At 37.4% G+C, this 21,725-nt stretch overlaps 1 protein-coding gene across 7 annotated transcripts in view; it reads right to left on the bottom strand.

Annotated features, from left to right (window-relative positions):
• The window catches only part of SLCO1A2 (solute carrier organic anion transporter family member 1A2), a 52,961-nt gene that overhangs the window by 17,000 nt on the left and 14,236 nt on the right, over positions 1-21,725 (bottom strand). For 6 of the 7 annotated variants that reach the window (XM_044941228.2, XM_044941227.1, XM_025283361.3 and 3 more), the window contains 6 exons: positions 17,835-17,941; positions 13,464-13,610; positions 8,958-9,056; positions 7,658-7,873; positions 5,582-5,746; positions 2,959-3,154 (listed from right to left, as the gene is read on the bottom strand). In XM_044941228.2, the coding sequence (XP_044797163.1) occupies positions 2,959-3,154; positions 5,582-5,746; positions 7,658-7,873; positions 8,958-9,056; positions 13,464-13,610; positions 17,835-17,941 (930 nt within the window). The remainder of the gene's footprint in view (positions 1-2,958; positions 3,155-5,581; positions 5,747-7,657; positions 7,874-8,957; positions 9,057-13,463; positions 13,611-17,834; positions 17,942-21,725) is intronic. The other variant, XM_025283360.2, reaches the window with a different exon arrangement.

The raw sequence follows: 21,725 nt of genomic DNA on the forward strand, positions 1-21,725 counted from the left end.
AAATCTGTAAGTGCAATTTATAATGCAGATAATATATTTAGCTCCAGAAATGTAACTATTAGCGTAAACAAATACAGTCTTCTAGTAAAAAAAAGCTGTTCAGTGATCATCAAGAAGACCAACTCACAGCTACCCTTAAACAGACACTACTGTGAAAATCCCAGAACCCAGCAGTGAGACCAAAACACCCTCTGAACCACAGAGACCAAGAATGATGACCTCAGAAGGATAACAGGAGCAATAAAACTTTGACTGGATGGCTCCTCCCCCAGGTTAGCACAACACACGTCAAGAGAGCTCCCCTCCGCTTATGGTTTCTCTAGAGCGAAAAGAGAACCCAGTGCCCCCAGATTGTGGAAAGCTTCCCAGGAGGCCCACTCAGGGATCACTGGGGGAATCTGAAGGGTCTGACCCTGAGAATATATAATGTATCAAATCATCAGATTATACCTGATGGTTTTTGTCATTTATGTCTTAATAAAATTAGGGGGAAAAGGGCATAACACAGAAAAAGACAAATATTATATGGTATAACTTATATGTGGAATTTAAAAACAATGATACAAATGAACTTATTTATAAAAGCAGAAACAGACTCACAGACATAGGAAACAAATTCATGGTTACCAAAGTGGAAGGAGAGGAGGGACAAAATTAGAAGTTTGGGATTAACTGATATATACTATGAAAATAAATGGAATTATATAAAAAATAGCTTATGTAAAATAAATAAGAACCTACTATATATCATTGGGAACTATATTCAATATCTTGTAATAACTTATAATGGAAAAGAATCTGAAAAATATGTGTGTGTGTATGTGTGTGTGTAACTGAATCACTTTGCTGTACACCTGAAATTAACACATTGTACATCAACTATATTTCCATTTAAAAAGAGGGCTTCCCTGGTAGCTCAGTTGGTACAGAATCTACCTGCAATGCAGGAGAACCCAGTTCAATTCTTGGGTCAGGAAGATCTACTGGAGAAGGGATAGGCCACCCACTCCAATATTCTTGAGCTTCCCTGGTGACTCAGCTGGTAGAATCTATCTGCAATGTGGGAGACCTCGGTTCAATCTCTGGGTTGTGAAGACCCCCTGGAGAAGGGAACAACTACCCACTTCAATATTCTGGCCTGGAGAATTCCATGGACTATATAGTCCATGTGGTCACAAAGAGTTGGACCCGACTGAACGACTTGCACTTTCTTTCAATTTAAAAACAGATCTAAAAGTCTAATTACAATAGTTTTCTTGTGCTTAACGTAAAATGATGAAAAGAACCCTAGCATGGGAGTCTAGAAACTGAATTAAAGTCCTGGCTTATGACTAGAGTGTGCCTTTTTATACATTTGCTCTGGGAATCAGGATAATTGGACATGGAGATAATCTTTAAGATTTTCAGTTCAGTTCAGTTCAGTTCAGTTGCTCAGTCACGTCCAACTCTCTGTGACCCCACGGACTGCAGCACATCAGGCCTCTCTGTCCAACACCAACTCCCAGAGTTTACTCAAGCTCATGTCCATTGAGTCAGTGCTGCCATCCAACCATCTCATCCTCTGTCATCCCTTCTCCTTCTGCCTTCAATCTTTCCTAGCATCAGGGTCTTTTCAAATGAGTCAGTTCTTCGCATCAGGTGGCCAAAGTATTAGAGTTTCAGCTTCAGCATCAGTCCTTCCAATGAATATTCAGGACTGATTTCCTTTAGAATGGACTGGTTGGAACTCCCTGCTGTCCAAGGGACTCTCAAGAGTCTTCTCCAACACCACAGTTCAAAAGCATCAATTCTTTGGCACTCAGCTTTCATTATATTCCAACTCTCACTTCCATACATGACTACTGGAAAAACCATAGCTTTGACTAGACAGGCCTTTGTTGACAAAGTATTGTCTCTGCTTTTCAATATGCTGTCTAAGTTGGTCATAGCTTTTCTTCCAAGGAACAAGCCTCTTTTAATTTCATGGCTGGAGTCACCCACCATCTGCAGTGATTTTGAAGCCCAAAAAAATAAAGTCTGTCACTGTGTCCATTGTTTTCCCATCTATTTGCCATAAAGTGATGGGACAGGATGCCATGATCTTAGTTTTTTGAATATTGAGTTTTAAGCCAATTTTTACTCTCCTCTTTCACGTTCATCAAAAGGCTCTTTAGTTCTTTTTCACTTTATGCCATAAGAATGGTGTCATCTGCGTATCTGAGGTTATTGATATTTCTCCCTGCAATCTTGATTCCAGCTTGTGCTTCATCCACCCCGGCATTTCGCATGATATACTCTAATTACATTTGCATGATGTAATCTGATAAATACTCATATTATGTATTTGATATGATTCTAATCATATAGTCCTTGATAATTTTAAAGGAGCCATTTTATGATGCTCTTAATTTCATCTTAACTAATTACTCCTTTATCCTAGATATGTCCTACAAATGAATTTTTAAAATTCACATCAATATGCAAAATCTTCCTGTGAACCCATGTAACCCTCAAAATGTAAATCAAAAACCATTCAATGATATAGATATATATTAAAATAAAATATATAAATTTATAAAAAACATTGCTATACATGTGTTAGGATTCAGTTAAGCTAAATTTAAGCCCATCAAGGAAAGATATAAAGGTGATTGAGACTATATATATATATATAGAGAGAGAGAGAGAGTCAACTCGTAATTTTACCTATTTATGGTTGTATAAAATGTATGCATAACACATTCTAATGCAACCTAAAACCATAGGTAGTTTTTTCATTTTACTATCTACTAGGATATCACAAAGACACACAAACACAATCATAGACCTACTAACTCTGTGATATATTCCCAACCTTTTTAAATAAGATGGAGAAAGACCACAAATTAACTCCAATAGGCAACAAATCTGTTTATGGATAATCATTGTGGAAAATATTAACAGTTGAAAGAGTATAATAGTCATTAGAAAATAACATACCCTTCATAAGACTTGGTTATGCCAGCAACTGAAGAACTATCACAGATCATGAAAAAACACAAAAAATGGAGAAGATACTCAGCAAAAGATAACCAACATCCTATGTGGGCAGCTTGTACGGCAGTAATCTTGAACTTCTTCATAAATAAACCGCCAACTATATATCCAATGCATATTGGAGGGAAGTTATAAATACCTATAAATGCAATTAGAATATTATATACAAAGTGACATAGTGAAGGAACAAATATTATAACACATTGATCTACTATGTCTTACGTAAAAAATCATTTAGGTCCAACTCATAGTGAAGAAGTTTAATTTAAACTTATCCCCACTTAGTTACATATTACATACAGAGAGATTTTTAAATGCCTCACAACATTAAAGTAATTTTGGAAGACTGTTATCATTATCATGCATTTAATTAATAGCAGAAGTGTGTAAATTTCTTGTCTGAAAGGGTTATGTTCTATATCTCTTTTCTTAGGATGCAGGTAGAAGTGACAAATCAAAGTCAACCAGCCATTTGTTACTTTCTGTTCTTTGGGTGAGATTATATATATAATGATTTGTATGTAATGTATATTGTTAAATCATAAATAGTAATAGTAAATCATAAATAGTACGATTTGTATGATTTTACAGCCATTTATTCCCACTCTGATTCTTAAGAATTTGACTCAGCTCAAGGTATTTTAAAGGTATTTTAAAGGTATTTTGCTGAGCTTGTAATTGTCAAGTGTCTTTACATTCCATGCCTTACTGCTACTGACTAGCACTCTCCCTCCCCTAATCCCCTAATAAAGGAAAGAAAAAAGGGGGGAAAGATAGCCCTAGGTTGCATCCTTATAATACCAGGGTCTGTCTACTGAATCACATTCTTGGAAGAGCTTAATATCCATTCTTGAGTCCGGTACCAGAGAGTCCAATTTAGGATGATTGAGATGGGTCCTAGGTATATGGACTTTTAACACTCTAAGGGATGTGGATGCATGTAATCTGGAAATTTTCCTTTCAAAACAGTAAAAAAAATCTCAGGAAAAACTCAAGGTGGAGTAGAACTATGGAGTTGAGAAATAGACTGCTTTCTGCCACATCAGTAAATAAAGGACAGCACAGTCATCAGCAATTGCAGCCACCACAGACGGCGCGCGAGTAAGCCCAGAAGGAACTCAGGAAAGAAAGAATACTTGATATCTAGCAGCCATCAGACTGCAGCCACTCCCTATGGTGAGCCCTGAGGATGTGAAACTCAGCATGTTAAAACACCCAAAACTGGCCCCAGATAGCTGAGATGCATTTCAAAGGAATGATTTCAGTGAGCCCAGACTCTTGTATCTTTCCGTACATAGAAAAGTGCTAAATTCCTTAACTTGCCATATCTGGTTTCCTTTAATTAGCAATCATCTTTTGATGTTCTGACTACCTGCCCTTTGTTGTAAAACTTTATAACCTAGCTGCTCACCCCCTTACCTCTTAGGAGCAGACTAAGGGGGTTAGTCTCTCAGGGGGTTACTTGAGATGCTATTTCCCAGGCTAAAACTCCTAAAAATTTCTCCTGAATAAACCATGACTCTCAGCTTTTAGGCTGTGAATATTTTTTAAGTCCACAGGGATTAGTGTGGTAGCAGGAAAATCAGAATATACGCGCTGCAGAGATATCACAGAATTCCAAAAGAGGGTCTTCCCTGGTGGCTCAGTGGTAAAGAATCTGCCTGCTGATGCAGGAGACATGGGTTATATCCTGGAGGATCCCACACGCCATGGGGCAACTAAACCCTGGTGCCACAAATACTGAGCCTGTGCTCTAGAGCATGGGAGCTGCAACTACTGAGCCCACGTGCTTTTCAACTAAATGAAGCCCACTGCTTCATTTAGAGCCCCTGCTCCTCAACTAGAAAGTAGCCCCTACTCACCACAACTAGAAAAAGCTAGGACATAGCCACAAAGATCCAGCACGGCCAAAAATGCATAAATAAATAAATAAAATCAGAGGAGCTGAGGAGCTAAGTTAGAAACCATGGAATTGATGGATTGGAGCCAGAAAAGCAAAATCTGGGAGTGAAATACAACTCCTCATTAGTTAACTGTCTTCCTTTTTACATGAACAAATTATCAATGTGAAACTTTTATCACACGTGCATTCCCTAAGATTTCTACAAACATTTCAAATTTGCATTCTGACTAGAGAAAGACCCAAGTGTGTTAGTCACTCAGTTATGTCCAACTCCACGATCTCATGGACTGTAGCCCACCAGGCTCCACTGTCCATAGAATTCTCCAGGCAAGAATACTGGAGTGGGTTGCTATTTCCTTTTCCAGGGTATCTTCTCAACCCAGAGATTGAACCTGGGTCTCCTGCATTGTGGGCAGATTCTTTACCTTCTGAGCCACCAGGGAAGCCCAGAGAAAGAAAGACCCAAAGAGAAAAAGAAAACAGGGTTCTATGCCTTCTTCCCTACCCTCTCATGATTTCCCTGGAAGCAGAAGGGGGAGAGTAGCAGAGGCAAAAATATCCTAACAGATTTTAATTGAGGAGTTTCCTAACTTCATCATCACACTGATCAGCATTTCATGGGGGAAAAAAGTGGGCTACTGATACAGAGAAGAACAAACATACCAAGGAGAAAGATTGCCTCTGAAGCTGATTTTCCATAGTGCTGTTCCATATATTTAGGCATGAAGGAAACCATACTGACAAATGCATTGAACTGCAGCACACTTATCAGTATGAAAAGCATGTAAATTGGGTTGCACAAAAGACTTTTCATGAAGGGTAAAAAATCTGAAAGGAAAGAACGACAAAGGTGTCAAACTAACTTGGCTTTGCATTTTATGACCGACTTTTTCTGAAATATCAACCTCCCCTGTAAATTCTGTTTTCCTGTTTTGTAATGCACATTTACAAAATGTGCATTACAAAATGATTTTGATTCTTTTTACCCTTTGAAAGGTAAAGCTGTATCATTGTTTTGGTAGCTTCTGCGAGTCAGTGAGGCTGCTGACTGGACAGGGTTCAGAACACAATCATTTACCTTCACTAAGTTACTATTGTGCCTTCAGGAAAAAGCATATGGGTAAAATATTGTTTGAGTTCACACCATTTCCTTTTTTATCCTTCTTTTTTCCTCTACTACTATCCTCTCTTCTCTAGATATCATCTAGCATGAGAGATACTTGTTCTCTTGTTCTGTTCTCTGAAGTCAGGAAGGAAATTAATTTGATAGAGAGGTATCACAATTGATATTATCATTCCTAAGCATTTAAAATGAAGATACATGTGGAAATTCACAGCATAAAAATTTTCTCAAGTACTAGGTTCTCTGCTTCTGCAGTACAATTTCGGTGGTTCTGCTTATGGTTCACACATAATCTCTTAAAACAGGTCTCATGCCTGAGATCCTGATTCATTTGGTATATACTAAGAATATACCATGCAAACCATTTGGTATATTCAAAAGATACATGGTACATACTGTGTAAATGCTTTAACCAAAACATTTTCCTGTTTGTATGGACTAAGAAAGCTCAGAGTCAAATTTGTGACCTAGCTCTGGCAAAGATTCTGGGTCATACTGCCTGCATTTGGTCAAAATGTCACTTATGGTTTCTTTTTACTTCTCCTATCTTCACGTTCTTCATCTTGATTTCCTTACTTATCATATACTGTCTTAGTTTGCTTCATAAACTGCCTAATAACCATTCTAGAACAAAGTATCAATAAATAAACTGGAAGAGAAGGAAAAAATGAATCTAATTGTAGGATTCATATTTATGAATAAAGTCATGGCTGGGGAGAAACTTGTGTCAGAGCTCTTTGAAGCTTCTTAGGTTACCCATGTTTGTTGACATTCTGTTCTAATAGATGAGTCTCAGTAGTTTCTATTTATTTTCTAGATTTCTTATACTGAGTTAAGCCCTTGTTATCCTTTCCTCTATCAAATATAGAGAATTACATGACCTGTCACTTTTCTTTTTCTGCCTTAGCTTCCAAGAAGTTCACAGACAAGCTAGTATTTTTGTTTCAGAACTATATAGTTCTTATTTTGATTAGCGTGTATCTTTCCTCTTTTTTTCCTTGATATGAATTTCTTTTTTAATTAGATCTATGCTCTCTATCGGAGAAGGCAATGGTAACCCACTCCAGTACTCTTGCCTGGAAAATCTCATGGACCAAGGAGCCTGGTAGGCTGCAGTCCATGGGGTTGCGAAGAGTCAGACACGACTGAGCAACTTCACTTTCACTTTTCCCTTTCATGCATTGGAAAAGGAAATGGCAACCCACTCCAGTATTCTTGCCTGAAGAATCCCAGGGACAGGGGAGCCTGGTGGGCTGCCATCTATAGGGTCACACAAAGTCGGACACGACTAAAGTGACTTAGTAGCAGCAGCATGCTCTATATAAAATAGTTTTTTAAAGCAAATGGGGACAAATTTATTTACTTACTTATTTGAATGCCCCGGTTGACATAAAATTTTATATAAATGCTGATCTGAGATAATTCAGCTTCTAAATAATATCACGTATTTTCATGTAATAGCATGTGAAGAATCAGACTAGCTAGAAATTGACTGCTGTCTGCTAATATCAAATTGTCTTCATGTAGCCTAGCACACTGTAACATTAGACTAAAATACAGACACAATTATAGAAAATATAAAGTAAATTATATAGACTTGAAATGTTTATATTTGCCTTTAGTGATTCCATCCCTTTTCTTCTTGACGTCTTCTTGTTTCTCTTTGTCATTTTTAATGATCTCAGCATTATCCTCTAGTCCTTCCTTTGGAAGCATTTTGGGCAAAAAGAAAAAAGGAATGGCAGTGAGCACATTCACTCCTGCACAAATCAAAAAGCCAATCCACCATGCACCAACCCAACGAGTATCAGTGGGAGTTATGGTCAGATCATCTGTAAAGAGATATACACATTTTTTTATTAGCTTAAGTCATTATTTCCTGTACAAGCTATATAAAATCGTTACCATTACAACTGTCAAGTTCTAGCCAAGTATAGAATTTGCATAAAATTCAGACATTGATAAAACTTGTATGAAAACATATGTTATTACAATATTGCCCAGCAGTAAACTAGTTTGACTATCTGTCCTACCAGGTAAGGAATTAATAAATAGATACAAGGGCTTCTCAGGTGGTAAAGAACCCCCTGCCAATGCAGGAGATGCCAGAGACTCAGGTTTGATCCCTGGATCAGGAAAATTCCCTGGAGTAGGAAATGGCAACCCACTCCAATATTCTTGCCTGAGAAATCCCATGGACAGAAGACTGGTGGGCTACAGTCCACAGGTTTACAGAGAATCAGACACAACTGAGTACACAAAAAAATGTATAAATAGGTACATATTAATTAGCTATAAGGGGACTTCCCTTATAGCTCAGTTGGTAAAGAATCTGCCTGCAATCTGGTTTGATTTCTGGGTCAGAAAGATTCACTGGAGAAGGGATAGATTACCCATTCCAGTATACTTGGGCTTCCCTTGTGGCTCAGCTGGTAAAGAATCCGCCTTCAATGAGGGAGACCTGGGTTTGATCGCTGGATTGGGAAGATCCCCTGAAGAAGGGAAAGGCTACCCACTCCAGTATTCTGGCCTGGAGAATTCCATGGACTGTATAGTCCATGGGGTCACAAAGAGTCGGTCACAACTGAGCGACTTTCACTTTCTACTTGTTATCTACAAATGATTGCTTGATTTTAAAAAATTCAAACCTATGTGCTTAAATCTCCTGAAAAAAAGAAATATGATTCGTGCGATAGAATGAGTATTGGATTCTGTGTTAGAACACCAGCATTTTATCATGCTCTCCTGTTCACTGGTTTGAAATACTTGAAAAATTATTTAAACTCCTCAACCTCAACTTGGTCACCTGAAAAGTACAGATTCTATCTGAGGGTCAAGTAAGCAAAATTTAAATGTCATGACCTACTTGATGATGCTTTGTGTACTATAGGCATTGTATAGATTTTATGGAATTACCTGTGTTCACTGATTCAGTGTCAACATAAACATTTGCACAGAATGACGCTAATGAAAGACCAATCAAAGGACCAATGATAGCTCCTGTTTCGATTAACCCTAAAAATGAAGGTAAACGTAAAGTTATGGTAAAGTACTACTCCCAAATAAAGAGTTCTAATCCCATGAAGAGTCTGAGGATCGAATTGTTTTTACCTTATGTAAAAATATTTTTGTATTTACATAAAAATATTTTATATAAAGATATTTTTGCCTTATGTATTCAATCTGTTGGAAACTTAACTTGGTTTACAATAAGTAACACGGTTGTTTCTTTAAATGTTGAAAAAGGAATCTCATAATTTGATGCCACTTTATCTAGGTCTCCAAATTCTCTTTCACTCCAGGTTACAAGTAAAGGCTTGTGATTAGAAGTGATTAGCTGCAGCAGGATGAGGATATTGTATGCAAACTCCCTTCTCCAAGATGAAAATATCCCTTTTTACTTATGAAAGACTAACTTAAAATGATCAGAGTGTTTGTATCAGAGTGTTAATAATAATTTTGAAATGAAACTAAGGAAATGCGAATCTTTAAATTCTATGGCATCATATTCCACAATCTCAAATTGACCTGGTAAATTGATAAGACAAAGATTAGATTAATAGACTGTCCATATTATGATTCAAAACCATGTTCTCTTGTGGTATTATAGGTTGGTTAGAGTGATGGCCTTTTATGGCGAATTCTGTTGTATTTTATAAGTCAACCATTACTGTGTCCCATATTGGAATAGAATTTTCAATACTGTATCATGGGTGGATATTTTGATTACAGCTGAGATCTTGCTATTGAAAAAGTCACATTATAGAGCAAAATCCTTTTGATTTTTTCCACAGTCATATTTTTGAATGAATTTTAAAGCAATATCAGGTTATGATAAATTTCTTGGGGCATATTTTCAGAAAAATTTCATTCCCAAATCTACAACTTGATAATGTCCTTAAATGCACAAACTTCTAAATTTTGATAAAATCTAATTATCTATTTTTTTCCTCTTGTTGCTTGTTCTTTTGGTTTCATATTTAAAAACTGTTGTCTAATTCAAAGTCATGAAGATTTACACCTGTGTTTCCATCTAAGAGTTTCATAGTTTACCTCTTATATTTGGGTCTTTTATCCATCTTGAGTTAAATTTTTGTATATGGTACCAGGTAGGAATCCAAGTTCATACTTTGGCACCTGGATAGCCAGCTGCCCTTTAACCATTTGCTGAAAATAATCTTTTCTCATTGAATGATCTTAACATCTATCTTAAAGTCAATTAACCATAGAGGTATGGGTTTATTTCTAGACCAGCACTTCTATTCTATTGACCTATATATCTACCCTTGTGGCAGTTTCACAATGTTATTATTATAATTTTGTAGTAAATCTTGAAATCAGAAGTGTGAGTCTGTTGTGTTTTTTTTTCTTTAATTTATTTATTCATTTATTTTTGACTATGCTGGGTCTTCTTTGCTACATGGGCTTTTCTCTAGTTGTGGTGAATGGAGGCTACTCTCATTGCAGAGCACAGGCTCTAGGGCACATAGGCTCAGTAGCTGTGGTACATGGATTTAGTTGCCACAGGCATGTGGGATCTTCCTGGACCAGAGATCAAATCTGTGTCCCCTGCATTGGCAGATGAATTCCCAACCACTAGACCGCCAGGGAAGTCCATTGTTCTTATTTTTAAGGATGTTTTGGCTACCCAGTGCCCCTTGCATTTCCATTTGCATTTTAAGATCAGCTTGTCCATTTCTCCAAAAATAAAAGTGATACTATAATTTTCCTAGGCATTGCTCTGAATATGTAGATCAATTTGGGAAATACTCTCAAGTTAGAATACTTGAACTTTTTCTGGTTCTATCCTCACTTTTAATGATACTTCTCTTCCATCTTACTGTCATATCCTTTCTTATCCTCCACATCCCCCTTCATCCTTATTTGACTTTTTACTCCTTTGGATTGCTATCATCAGCTATCTCATGACTTGTTTATAATTCTGAGTCTATAGTGATCCTTCCCTGCTTCCGTTAAAAATCAAGGCATGAGCTTCTTCAACTTTCTTCCTCTTTACTTCAGAATAGATCTTCATTTATTGCCTATGCCTTCTCCATAGTTCTATGGGTTAGTCCACCCTGTACACACCTGACTTCTTGATGCTAACCCTGTCTTTCTTCTCTGATGTCTTGTTCAACCAAACACTCTCTCTTGTGTATCTGTTCAATCTCCCTCATCCACTGATTTCTGCAATATATCAAATTCACACTGATTTCTTTCCTGCCATTACACTCTGCATCTACTTCCTCACCACTCACTCTGCTGCTGCTGCTGCTGCTAAGTCACTTCAGTCGTGTCTGACTCTGTGCGACCCCATAGACGGCAGCCCACCAGGCTCCCCCATCCCTGGGATTCTCCAAGCAAGAACACTGGAAAATCCCAGGGATGGGGGAGCCTGGTGGGCTGCCGTGACTCTACTCAAATGCTATCACTTTCTACTCAAAAAACTCTCAGTGATCTCTTTGCCACTTATCTATGTTAGTTGCTCAGCCACTTATCTAGTGTCCTTTTAATGGTCTTCGTCTTCTTATCTGGCCAGCTTTCTTTTGACACTCTTCTTCTTAAGGCTCAGAAATCTATACATTCATCTATTGTTCTACTTCTTCCCTATGACTACCCCTATTTTAAATTTTCTTCCTTCTACTTCTTTCCTTCCTTCTACTTCCTCCCTTACTTCCTTCTACTCTACAACTAAGAATTGTTGCTTAGTATATTATCCTGGGACCTTTCACTATATAGCATAAGTCATCCTATCACAATCTTATTTCTCCCTCTTGATTTTATTTTTGTCTCTGTATAGATGATTCTCAAATTTTATGTCAGGCTTTTATATTCTCTTCTAAACTCTAGAGACATACATGGAAATTTTTTCTTGGTATATAGCTAGTTAAATTATACCTGGCCATATTTATTTCACTTTCCCCTAAGTTTAATGTAATTTTTCAAATTTAATTATATACATATTTATCAAATTTTATTTATTTATAAGTATGTAGTTATTTGTTTTCCCAGGTGGCTCAGTGATAAAGAATCTAACTGCAGACAAGGGTTCAATCCCTGGGTCAGGAAGATTCCCTTGAGGAGGGCATGGCAACCCACTCCAGTATTCTTGCCTGGAAAATCTTGTGGACAGAATAGACCAGTAGGCTACAGTCCAGATGGTCACAAAGAGTTAGACACAACTTAGCAACTGAGCACATGTAGTTATTTATATACTAAATTTTATATGGACAATGTCTTGCTCATCTTAATACATCTAGAGATTATCAGTTCTTTCTATGTATTATATACTCTAATATTTGTTGAAGAAAGAAATACATATTTTAACAAGGCATTTGTTAATTTATTGCAGGTGAGCATCTTGTATTCTTTCAATATAAGTATGTAGAAGGATTTGAAAGTATTGAATAGAAAGACACTTAAAAAGATTATTGCAAAATCAATAAGTCATCAAAAAATCTCCCAAAGTTGCTTCAAATAATGGTTCCTAAATATTTTAATTCCTCATTATGTGTAGCTCTGTTCCTACCTTCTCTCACCCTCTTTGATTCTTCTGGTTTTAAAAAGCTATTTCAACATTAATAGCAAAATGTCCCAGTATTCAAAGTTATGATTTTACAACTAACAACAGATGGAATAGCTAAGGAATATAAACAAATTATGTACAATAAATTAAGACTTTTTAGGAGATTGTAAGGCAACATACAAAGGTGGATGTTAAGTTGCCTATTGTGGGAGGTACTGATAGATTTTAGGAAAGGAAATTTCAGGAAACATAACTAAAGGTCTGAAGACAGATATTTATGGAAAATGTTGTAGAGAGGTTGTGATATCATAGAGAGATTGTGATAAAGAGAAACTATATAGGAAACTAAATAGATAAATTGAGGGCAGAGCTAGGAATAAGTGGAGGGCTCATATTTAATAAAGAGTCAGCATGCTTCATCAACATGAGAGAGAAGACATTTAATATATTTGAGAAAAATTATACTGCAAAAATTTTTATAAGAAATTGATTTTAAATACTACAGATCAAATGACCAATATCAAAGCCAACAAAGACCTGAACAAAAATAGAAGTAATGAAAATAGAAAGATTTTGAATAAATGACATTTTAGAGAAAACACTGCTAAATTTCTTCATAGATTGGGTATATATTGGTGCCAAGAAACTGGAGAAGGCAAATAGAACTCCAGGGGAACTAGATTATCAGTATTTTCAATAGTAAAAAGCAATTTTAGCAAAGTGGCTTACTTGGAGATAGCTTATAACTGCTCTGTTCAACAAACTTTAATTGATGGCCAATTGCGCCAAAGCCCTCTGTTCAGCATTCTGGAAATGCCTAAGCATCTAAATAAATAACTCATATCCATGCTCAAGGAAATTACTGAAAAGAAGCTAAGGTAGATTTTCCAACTCACCAATATACAAAGGAGAGTTTTCAGATTTGGCAAAATCTTCTATGTAGGAAATACCCAAAGGCATGATGGGAGTTTCACCAATTCCACGTATAATATTTCCAACTAGTACATACACCCACATTAATGATTTAACTTCCTTCACACATTCTGCATTAAAAGAAAAAAAGCATCGCATTAGTGTTTGAGTAGTGAAATATTAGCAATATTTAACTCTGAGTTTTTGGTAAGCATGTCACAGTTCTTATGTGACCTCAGCACTTGTCAACAATTTACTATGCCAGAGTCTGGATGGGAGGGGAGGTTGGGGGAAATGGACACATGTATATGTATGGCTGAGTCCCTTTGCTGTCCACCTGAAAGTATCTCAACATTGTTAATCAGCTATTTTGTTGTTGTCATTTCATTGCTACATCGTGTCTGATTCTTTTTGACCCCAGGGACTGTAGCCAGCCAGGCTTCTCTGTCCATGCAATTCTCCAGGCATGAATACTGGAGTGGGTTGCCATTTCCTTCTCCAGGGGATCATCCCAACCCAGGGATCAAACCCAGGTCTCCTGCATTTCAGGCAGATTCTTTAGCACTGAGCCACCCCAGGGAAGCCAGCCCATTAATCAACTCTTTCGTTGTTGCTGTTTAGTTGCTATGTTGTTTTCCATGTTGTTCTGTCCATGGAATTTCCTAGGCAAGAATACTGCAGCGGGTTGCCATTTCCTTCTCCAGGAGATCTCTCTGACTCCAATATAAAACAAAAAGTTATAAAAAAAAATATTGAATTCAAAGCAATACTGCATAAAGTGAAAAAAATTTACTATGCCAGCAAAGACTCATCGGGCCATCTTTTTTGCATTTTCTAATACTTAGGTATGGCCAACAATAAGTGGTATCCTGGAGCCAGTTCCTATTGGGTTAGGAGAGATGAGTATACACATGTCTTTCCAATTCAGTATTTAGCAGTAGTTTCGTGAGAGTATTTACACCACAGAAATTTACCAACACTAAAAATCATAGCTTTTTTTCCCCTCCAGAGACTTAATTTACTAGCAACTACTAAACTTAGTTAACTGCTATAACTGCTACCCAATTTATATACTAACTTTGGGGAGAGGAAAAAACACAAATATCTCTTTCTAGAATTGTTACTATATTTATAAGATTCAAGAGTTTAAGTTCTCTACAGTTATAATTATTTTATAAAAACTAAAAATATTTAACTGGGTAGTAATATAGAGTCCACTATGTACTTGACCACCAAATAACTTTTTCTAATTGAAAATTGAAGTACAGTGACTTACAATACTATATTAGTTTCAGGTGTACAACATAGTAATTCAATACTTTTATAGATTATACTCTATATAAGGCTATTATAAAATATTAGCTATATTCCCTGTGTTGTACAATATATCCTTTTGTCTAATTTATTTTACCTAGTAGTTTGTATCTCTTAATTCCCTTCTCCTGTTCTCCCCTCTCCTATCCTTCTCCCCACTGGTAATCACTAGTTTGTTCTCTGTACTTATGAGTCTGTTTTGGATTTGATATATTCATTATTTGTTTCATTTTTTAGATTCCACATATAAGTCAAAACATACAGTGTTTCTCTTTTTCTGACTTATTTCGCCAAGCATAATACCCTCCATGTTGTTGTAAATGGCAAAATTTCATTCTTCTTCATGGCTAACATATTCCATTGTGTATATACCACATCTTCTTTATTCATTCATCTGTTGATGGATACTTAGCTTGCTTCCATATCTTGGCTATTGTAAATAATGCAACTGTGAACATTGAGATGCATGTATCTCTATGAATTAACATTTTTGTTTATATATATATAAATATATATAATATATATTAATATATATTATATATAATATACATACAGGAGTAGAATAGCTGAATCCTAAGGAAATATTAAAAAGCAGAGACATTACTCTGCCAACAAAGGTCCGTCTAGTCAAGGGTATGGTTCTTCCAGTGGTCATGTATGGATGTGAGAATTGGACTGTGAATAAAGCTGAGCACTGAAGAATTGATGCTTTTGAACTGTGGTATTGGAGAAGACTCATGAGAGTCCCTTGGACTGCAAGGAGGTCCAACCAGTCCATCCTAAAGGAGATCAGTCCTGGGTGTTCATTGGAAGGACAGATGCTAAAGCTGAAACTCCAGTACTTTGGCCATCTTGGCAAAGAGTTGACTCATTGGAAAAGACCCTGATGCTGGGAGGGATTGGGGGCAAGAGGAGAAGGGGACGACAGAGGATGAGATGGCTGGATGGCATCACTGACTCAATGCATGTGAGTTTGAGTGAACTCCAGGAGTTGGTGATGGACAGGGAGGCTTGGCGTGCTGTGATTCATGGGGTCGCAAAGAGTTGGACATGACTGAGCAATTGAAATGAACTGAACTGAAGGAAATGGCTACCCACTCCAGTATTCTTGCCTGGGAAATCCCACTGACAGAAGAGCCTGGCAGGCTGTAGTCCATGGGGTCACAAAGAGTCAAACACGACATAGCGACTGAACAGCAATATGTTAGCTCTATTTTTAATCTTTTGGGGGCTTCCATACTGTTCGTCACAGTGGCTATACAAATTTACATTCCCATAAGGGGCCTACAAGAGTTCCCTTTTCTCCATATCATCACCAACATTTGTTACTTGTCATCTTTTTGAGGACAGCTATTCTGGCAGGTGTAAGATGGTATCTCATTGTGGTTTTTGATTTGCATTTTCCCAATCAGTAGTAAACTGTGCCACCTGCAGAAGTGAGGGTCCTGAACACAGCTGGGTCTTGAAATTTCTTGTGAGGCTATCTGTCAGTCATGTCCAGTCCAGAAAATCATAATCTCCATTTCTTGGTTTTCATATTTTATCTTTGATGAGCATAAGGACTTATGTCTATAGATATTAAGCAAATTCTAGGTTTTCTCTAAGGCAAAAATGAATATACCAAGGAATCAAGGAATCGACACACTCTCCTGGAGGCACACCATATTGGGAAGGCACACCATATCTATCTACTACAAAGCACATTAAGAAAAATAGGAAATAGGACCTGAATCATTCTTTGGTAAAAACCAGCTCAAGGAGAACACAGGCTACTGCTGATGTCACTGTTTCCCTTTGTTTCCCCAGGGGTTTCCTTTAGCTCAGAGTTTCTCAGACAGCTATTCTTAAACTCCTTTGAACTATTTAGAATAAGGACCCACTATATAATAGCACAGGAAACTCTACTCAATACTTAATAATGGCCTATATGAGAAAAGAATCTAAAAAAGAATGGATATATGTATAACATTCAGTCTGCTGTACACCTGAAACTAACACAACATTTTAAATCAACTATACATCAATGAAAATTTAAAGAAAAATAAACTATTTTGCTTCCCTCTTATTCCATGCTGGTAGTGACATTTCCAACCTAGGGGACCACCATAACTTTCACTAATATGAATCCAGCATGAAAATGTCCCCATCACAGGAAAAGAAGTTCTGGTCTAAGGCAAGTCAGTAGGGTCACCTCTTTGCTATAGAATATCAGTTGTTTGCTATTCAGTCACTCAGTCATGTCTGACTCTTTGTGACCCCATAGACTGCAGCACACAAGGCTTTCCTTTCCCTTCACTATCTCCTGGAGTTTGCTCAAACTCATGTCCATTGAGTCAGTGATGCCATCCAACCATCTCATCCTCTATCATCCCCTTCTCCTCCTTCCCTCAATCTTTCCCAGCATCAGGGTCCTTTCCAGTGAGTCAGCTGGTCACCTGATGCAAACATCAGGTGGCCAATAATACAACACCACTCTTAAGAATTTTCTTTCTACCTCTGTTTTCTATTTAGATAATTGTATAGACCAAATTGTCAGTAAAACCCATCCTTCTAAAATGCTTTCCACAATGGAATTAACTCTACAGCAGCCCTTGGGAGGATGTATTTGACTTTTTTTTTTAATATCTGTTTATTTATTTGGCTGCAACAGTTCTTAGTTATGGCAGGTGGGATCTTTTTAGTTGTGGCATGTGAACCCTTCATTGTGGCGTATGGGATCTAGCTCCCTCACCAGGCCCCCTGCATTGGGAATGCAGTCTTAGCCACTAGATTACCAGAGAAGTCCCTGACTTTTTTTAAATAACCATTTTAAAGAATAGACAAGGCAGTCTTAGTAAGTATATGCAAATATTAGAGGACTAACATTCTCTGTTCTCCATTCCTATTCTCTGTGATCCTCTCAAAAATCCTGGGGGCGGGGGGTGTGGTGTGGAATATCTTTTTGTTCATTTACCTTATTTAACCAAACCCAATAACTCATTCAAAGCCCCTCCATAGAAAGTGTTCAGTTACAAATTAACTAAAGTAATGAAATTTATAACCTGATGGGTCTTTTGTTGGTTTGAAAATCTGGGTTCCATTTTCCATACACAAGAAACTGTTTGAGGACAAATTGCCGGAAATTGAAACTGTAGATTCATATTCATATCTGTATGAACACAAAAACATGCCTGTGTTATGGGGTCAATGAGGACAATGTGAGCATTGTGAAGATGTTCATGCTTCATTTAAGATACAACATCCAAACCCAGGAAATGAGATCTCCTTTCATCTTTGCCACCCAATCATCCTGGATTGATGTCAAAAAGAACTTGCCACTCATGTAAATGTGCGTTTCACTCACAGTTAGCTTTTGATTATCTGCATATCTACACTTTAGATTACCTAACATCAACCTTTTGTGATTTTTAGGTGATCATTTCCTGGAAATATTACTGTGGGATAAGGAACAAAAACTAAGAAAAATAATAGACTCTACAAAGTATAATTAGGAAAATAAAGGCTAAGGGGGAGAGGAACAACATAATGAAACAAGTCTCCCACTTTTTTTTCTCTAAGGTTTGCTCATAAGATACATATTCCCACTTTATGAGAATTCAGACAATAATCTTTTCATGCATTCACCAATCTCCAAGAAAAACAAAACATTTGCCCATCATAATGAGAGACCTTTGGATATTCAAACACTGCGACAGTGCAGTGTAATGACGTTTTCTCTTCTCATAACAAAATGGTTAATAATTATGAACGTATATCTTATATACCACAGGCAAATTATCACAAGAACCTTAGGCCCTTTCCACAAAGTAAATTATTTTTTAATTAATTTTTGTTGGAGTATAGTTGATCCATAATGTTATGTTAGTTTCTGTTGTACAGCAAAGTGAATCAGTTATACATATACATATATCTACTACTGTGCACAAGAATCCCTTAGAAGAAATGGAGTAGCCATCACAGTCAACAAAAGAGTCTGAAATGCAGTACTTGGATGCAATCTCAAAAATGACTGAATGATCTCTGTTCGTTTCCAAGGCAAACCTTTCAATATCAGAGAAATCCAAGTCTATGCCCCAACCAGTAATGCTGAAGAAGCTGAAGTTGAACAGTTCTATGAAGACCTACAAGACCTTCTAGAACTAACACCCCAAAAAGATGTCCTTTTCATTATAGGGGACTGGAATACAAAAGTAGGAAGTCAAGAAACACCTGGAGTAACAGGAAATTTGGCCTTGGAGTACAGAATGAAGCAGGGCAAATGCTAATAGAGTTTTGCCAAGAGAACGCACTGGTCATAGCAAACACCCTCTTCCAACAACACAAGAGAAGACTCTACACATGGACATCACCAGATGGTAGACACTAAAATCAGATTGATTATATTCTTTGTAGCCAAACATGGAGAAGCTCTACAGTCAGCAAAAATAAGACCGGGAGCTGACTATGGTTCACATCATGAACTCCTTATTGCCAAATTCAGACTTAAATTGAAGAAAGTGGAGAAAACCACTAGACCATTCAGGTATGACCTAAATCAAATCCCTTATAATTATACAGTGGAAGCCAGAAATAGATTTAAGGGATTAGATCTGATAGACAGAGTGCCTGATGATCTATGGGCGGAGGTTTGTGACATTGTACGGGAGACAGGGATCAAGACCATCCCCAAGAAAAAGAAATGCAAAAAAGCAAAATGGCTGTCTGAGGAGGCTTTACAAACAGCTGTGAAAAGAAGGGAAGTGAAAAGCAAAAGAGAAAAGGAAAGATATAAGCATCTGAATGCAGAGTTCCAAAGAATAGCAAGGAGAGATAAGAAAGCTTTCCTCAGTGATCAATGCAAAGAAATAGAGGAAAACAATAGAATGGGAAAGACTAGAGATCTCTTCAAGAAAATTAGAGATACCAAGGGAACATTTCAGGCAAAGATGGGCTCAATAAAGGACAGAAATAGTAGGGGCCTAACAGAAGCAGAAGATATTAACAAGAGGTGGCAAGAAAACACAGAAGAACTGTACAAAAAAGATCTTCATGACCCAGATAATCATGATGGTGTGATCACTCATCTAGAGCCAGACATTCTGGAATATGAAGTTAAATGGACCTTAAGAAACATCACTATGAACAAAGCTAGTGGAGGTGATGGATTTCCAGTTGAGCTATTTTAAATCCTAAAAGATGATGCTGTGAAAGTGCTACACTCAATATGCCAGCAAATTTGGAAAACTCAGCAGTGGCCACAGGACTGGAAAAGATCAGTTTTCATTCCAATCCCAAAGAAAGGCAATGCCAAAAAATGCTCAAACTATCACACAATTGCACTCATCTCACACACTAGTAAAGTGATGCTTAAAATTCTCCAAGCCAGGCTTTAGCACTACATGAACCGTGAACTTCCAGATGTTCAAGCTGGTTTTAGAAAAGGCAGAGGAACCAGAGATCAAATTGCCAACATGCGCTGGATCATCAAAAAAGCAAGAGAGTTCCAGAAAAACATCTACTTCTGCTTTATTGACTATGCCAAAGCCTTTGAATGTGTGGATCACAAAAAACTGTGGAAAATTCTGAAAGAGATAGGAATATCAGACCACCTTACCTGCCTCTTGAGAAACCTGTATGCAGGTCAGGAAGCAGCAGTTAGAACTGGACATGGAACAACAGACTGGTTCCAAATAGGAAAAGGAGTATGTCAAGGCTGTATATCGTCATGCTGCTAATTTAACTTATATGCAGAGTACATCATGCGAAATGCAGGTCTGGAGGAAGCACAAGCTGGAATCAAGATTGCTAGGAGAAATGTCAATAACTTCAGATATGCAGATGACACCACCCTTATGGCAGAAAGTGAAGAAGAACAAAAAAGCCTCTTGAAGAAAGTGAAAGAGGAGAGTGAAAAAGTTGGCTTAAAGTTAAACATTCAGAAAACTAAGATCATGGCATCTGGTCCCATCACTTCATGGAAAATAGATGGGGAAACAGTGGCTGACTTTATTTTTCTGGGCTCCAAAATCACTGCAGATGGTGATTGCAGCCATGAAATTAAAAGACGCTTACTCCTTAGAAGGAAAGGTATGACCAACCTACACAGCATATTAAAAAGCAGAGACATTATTTTGTCAACAAAGGTCCATCTCCTCAAGACTATGGTTTTTCCAGTGGTCATCTATGGATGTGAGAGTTGGACTATACAGAAAGTTGAGCGCCGAAGAATTGATGTTTTGAACTCTGGTGTTGGAGAAGACACTTGAGAGTCCCTTGGACTGCAAGGAGATCCAACCAGTCCATCCTAAAGGAGATCAGTCTTGGGTGTTCATTAGAACGACTGATGTTGAAGATGAAACTCCAATACTTTGGCCACCTGATGTGAAGAGCTGACTCATTTGAAGAGACTCTGATGCTGGGAAAGATTGAGGGCAGGAGGAGAAGGGGATGACAGAGGATGAGATGGTTGGATGGCATCACCAACTCAATTGACATGGGTTTGGGTGGACTCTGGGAGTTGGTGATGGACAGGGAGGCCTGGCGTGCTACAGTTCATGGGATTGCAGAGAGTTGGACACGACTGAGCAACTGAACTGAGACTGATACATATATCCACTCTTTTTTAGATTCTTTTCCCTTTTCAGTCCTTATGGAGCATTGAGTAGATTTCCCTTGCTATACAGCAAGTTCTTATAGTTATCTATTTTAAATATCATAGTGTGTATATGTCAAGATCCCCATGCTCTTTCTGAAAGTAAATTATAAGCTGCGATAATGGAAGAAAATATCTCCAGCTAAATCTCTCTTTGTTAAAAATTATGCTGGACTAGTTTCTATATTTCTACTAGATAAGAGAAAGCCAAAATAAATAAATAAATAAACTTACCCTTCTGAGTTCCATATGAGCTAAAGAATGTTATACTAGGAAGTCACTGATAATTCTAGTTTCTATG

Source organism: Bubalus bubalis, chromosome 4 (assembly GCF_019923935.1).
Source record: "Bubalus bubalis isolate 160015118507 breed Murrah chromosome 4, NDDB_SH_1, whole genome shotgun sequence".
NCBI classification, from domain to species: domain Eukaryota; kingdom Metazoa; phylum Chordata; class Mammalia; order Artiodactyla; family Bovidae; genus Bubalus; species Bubalus bubalis.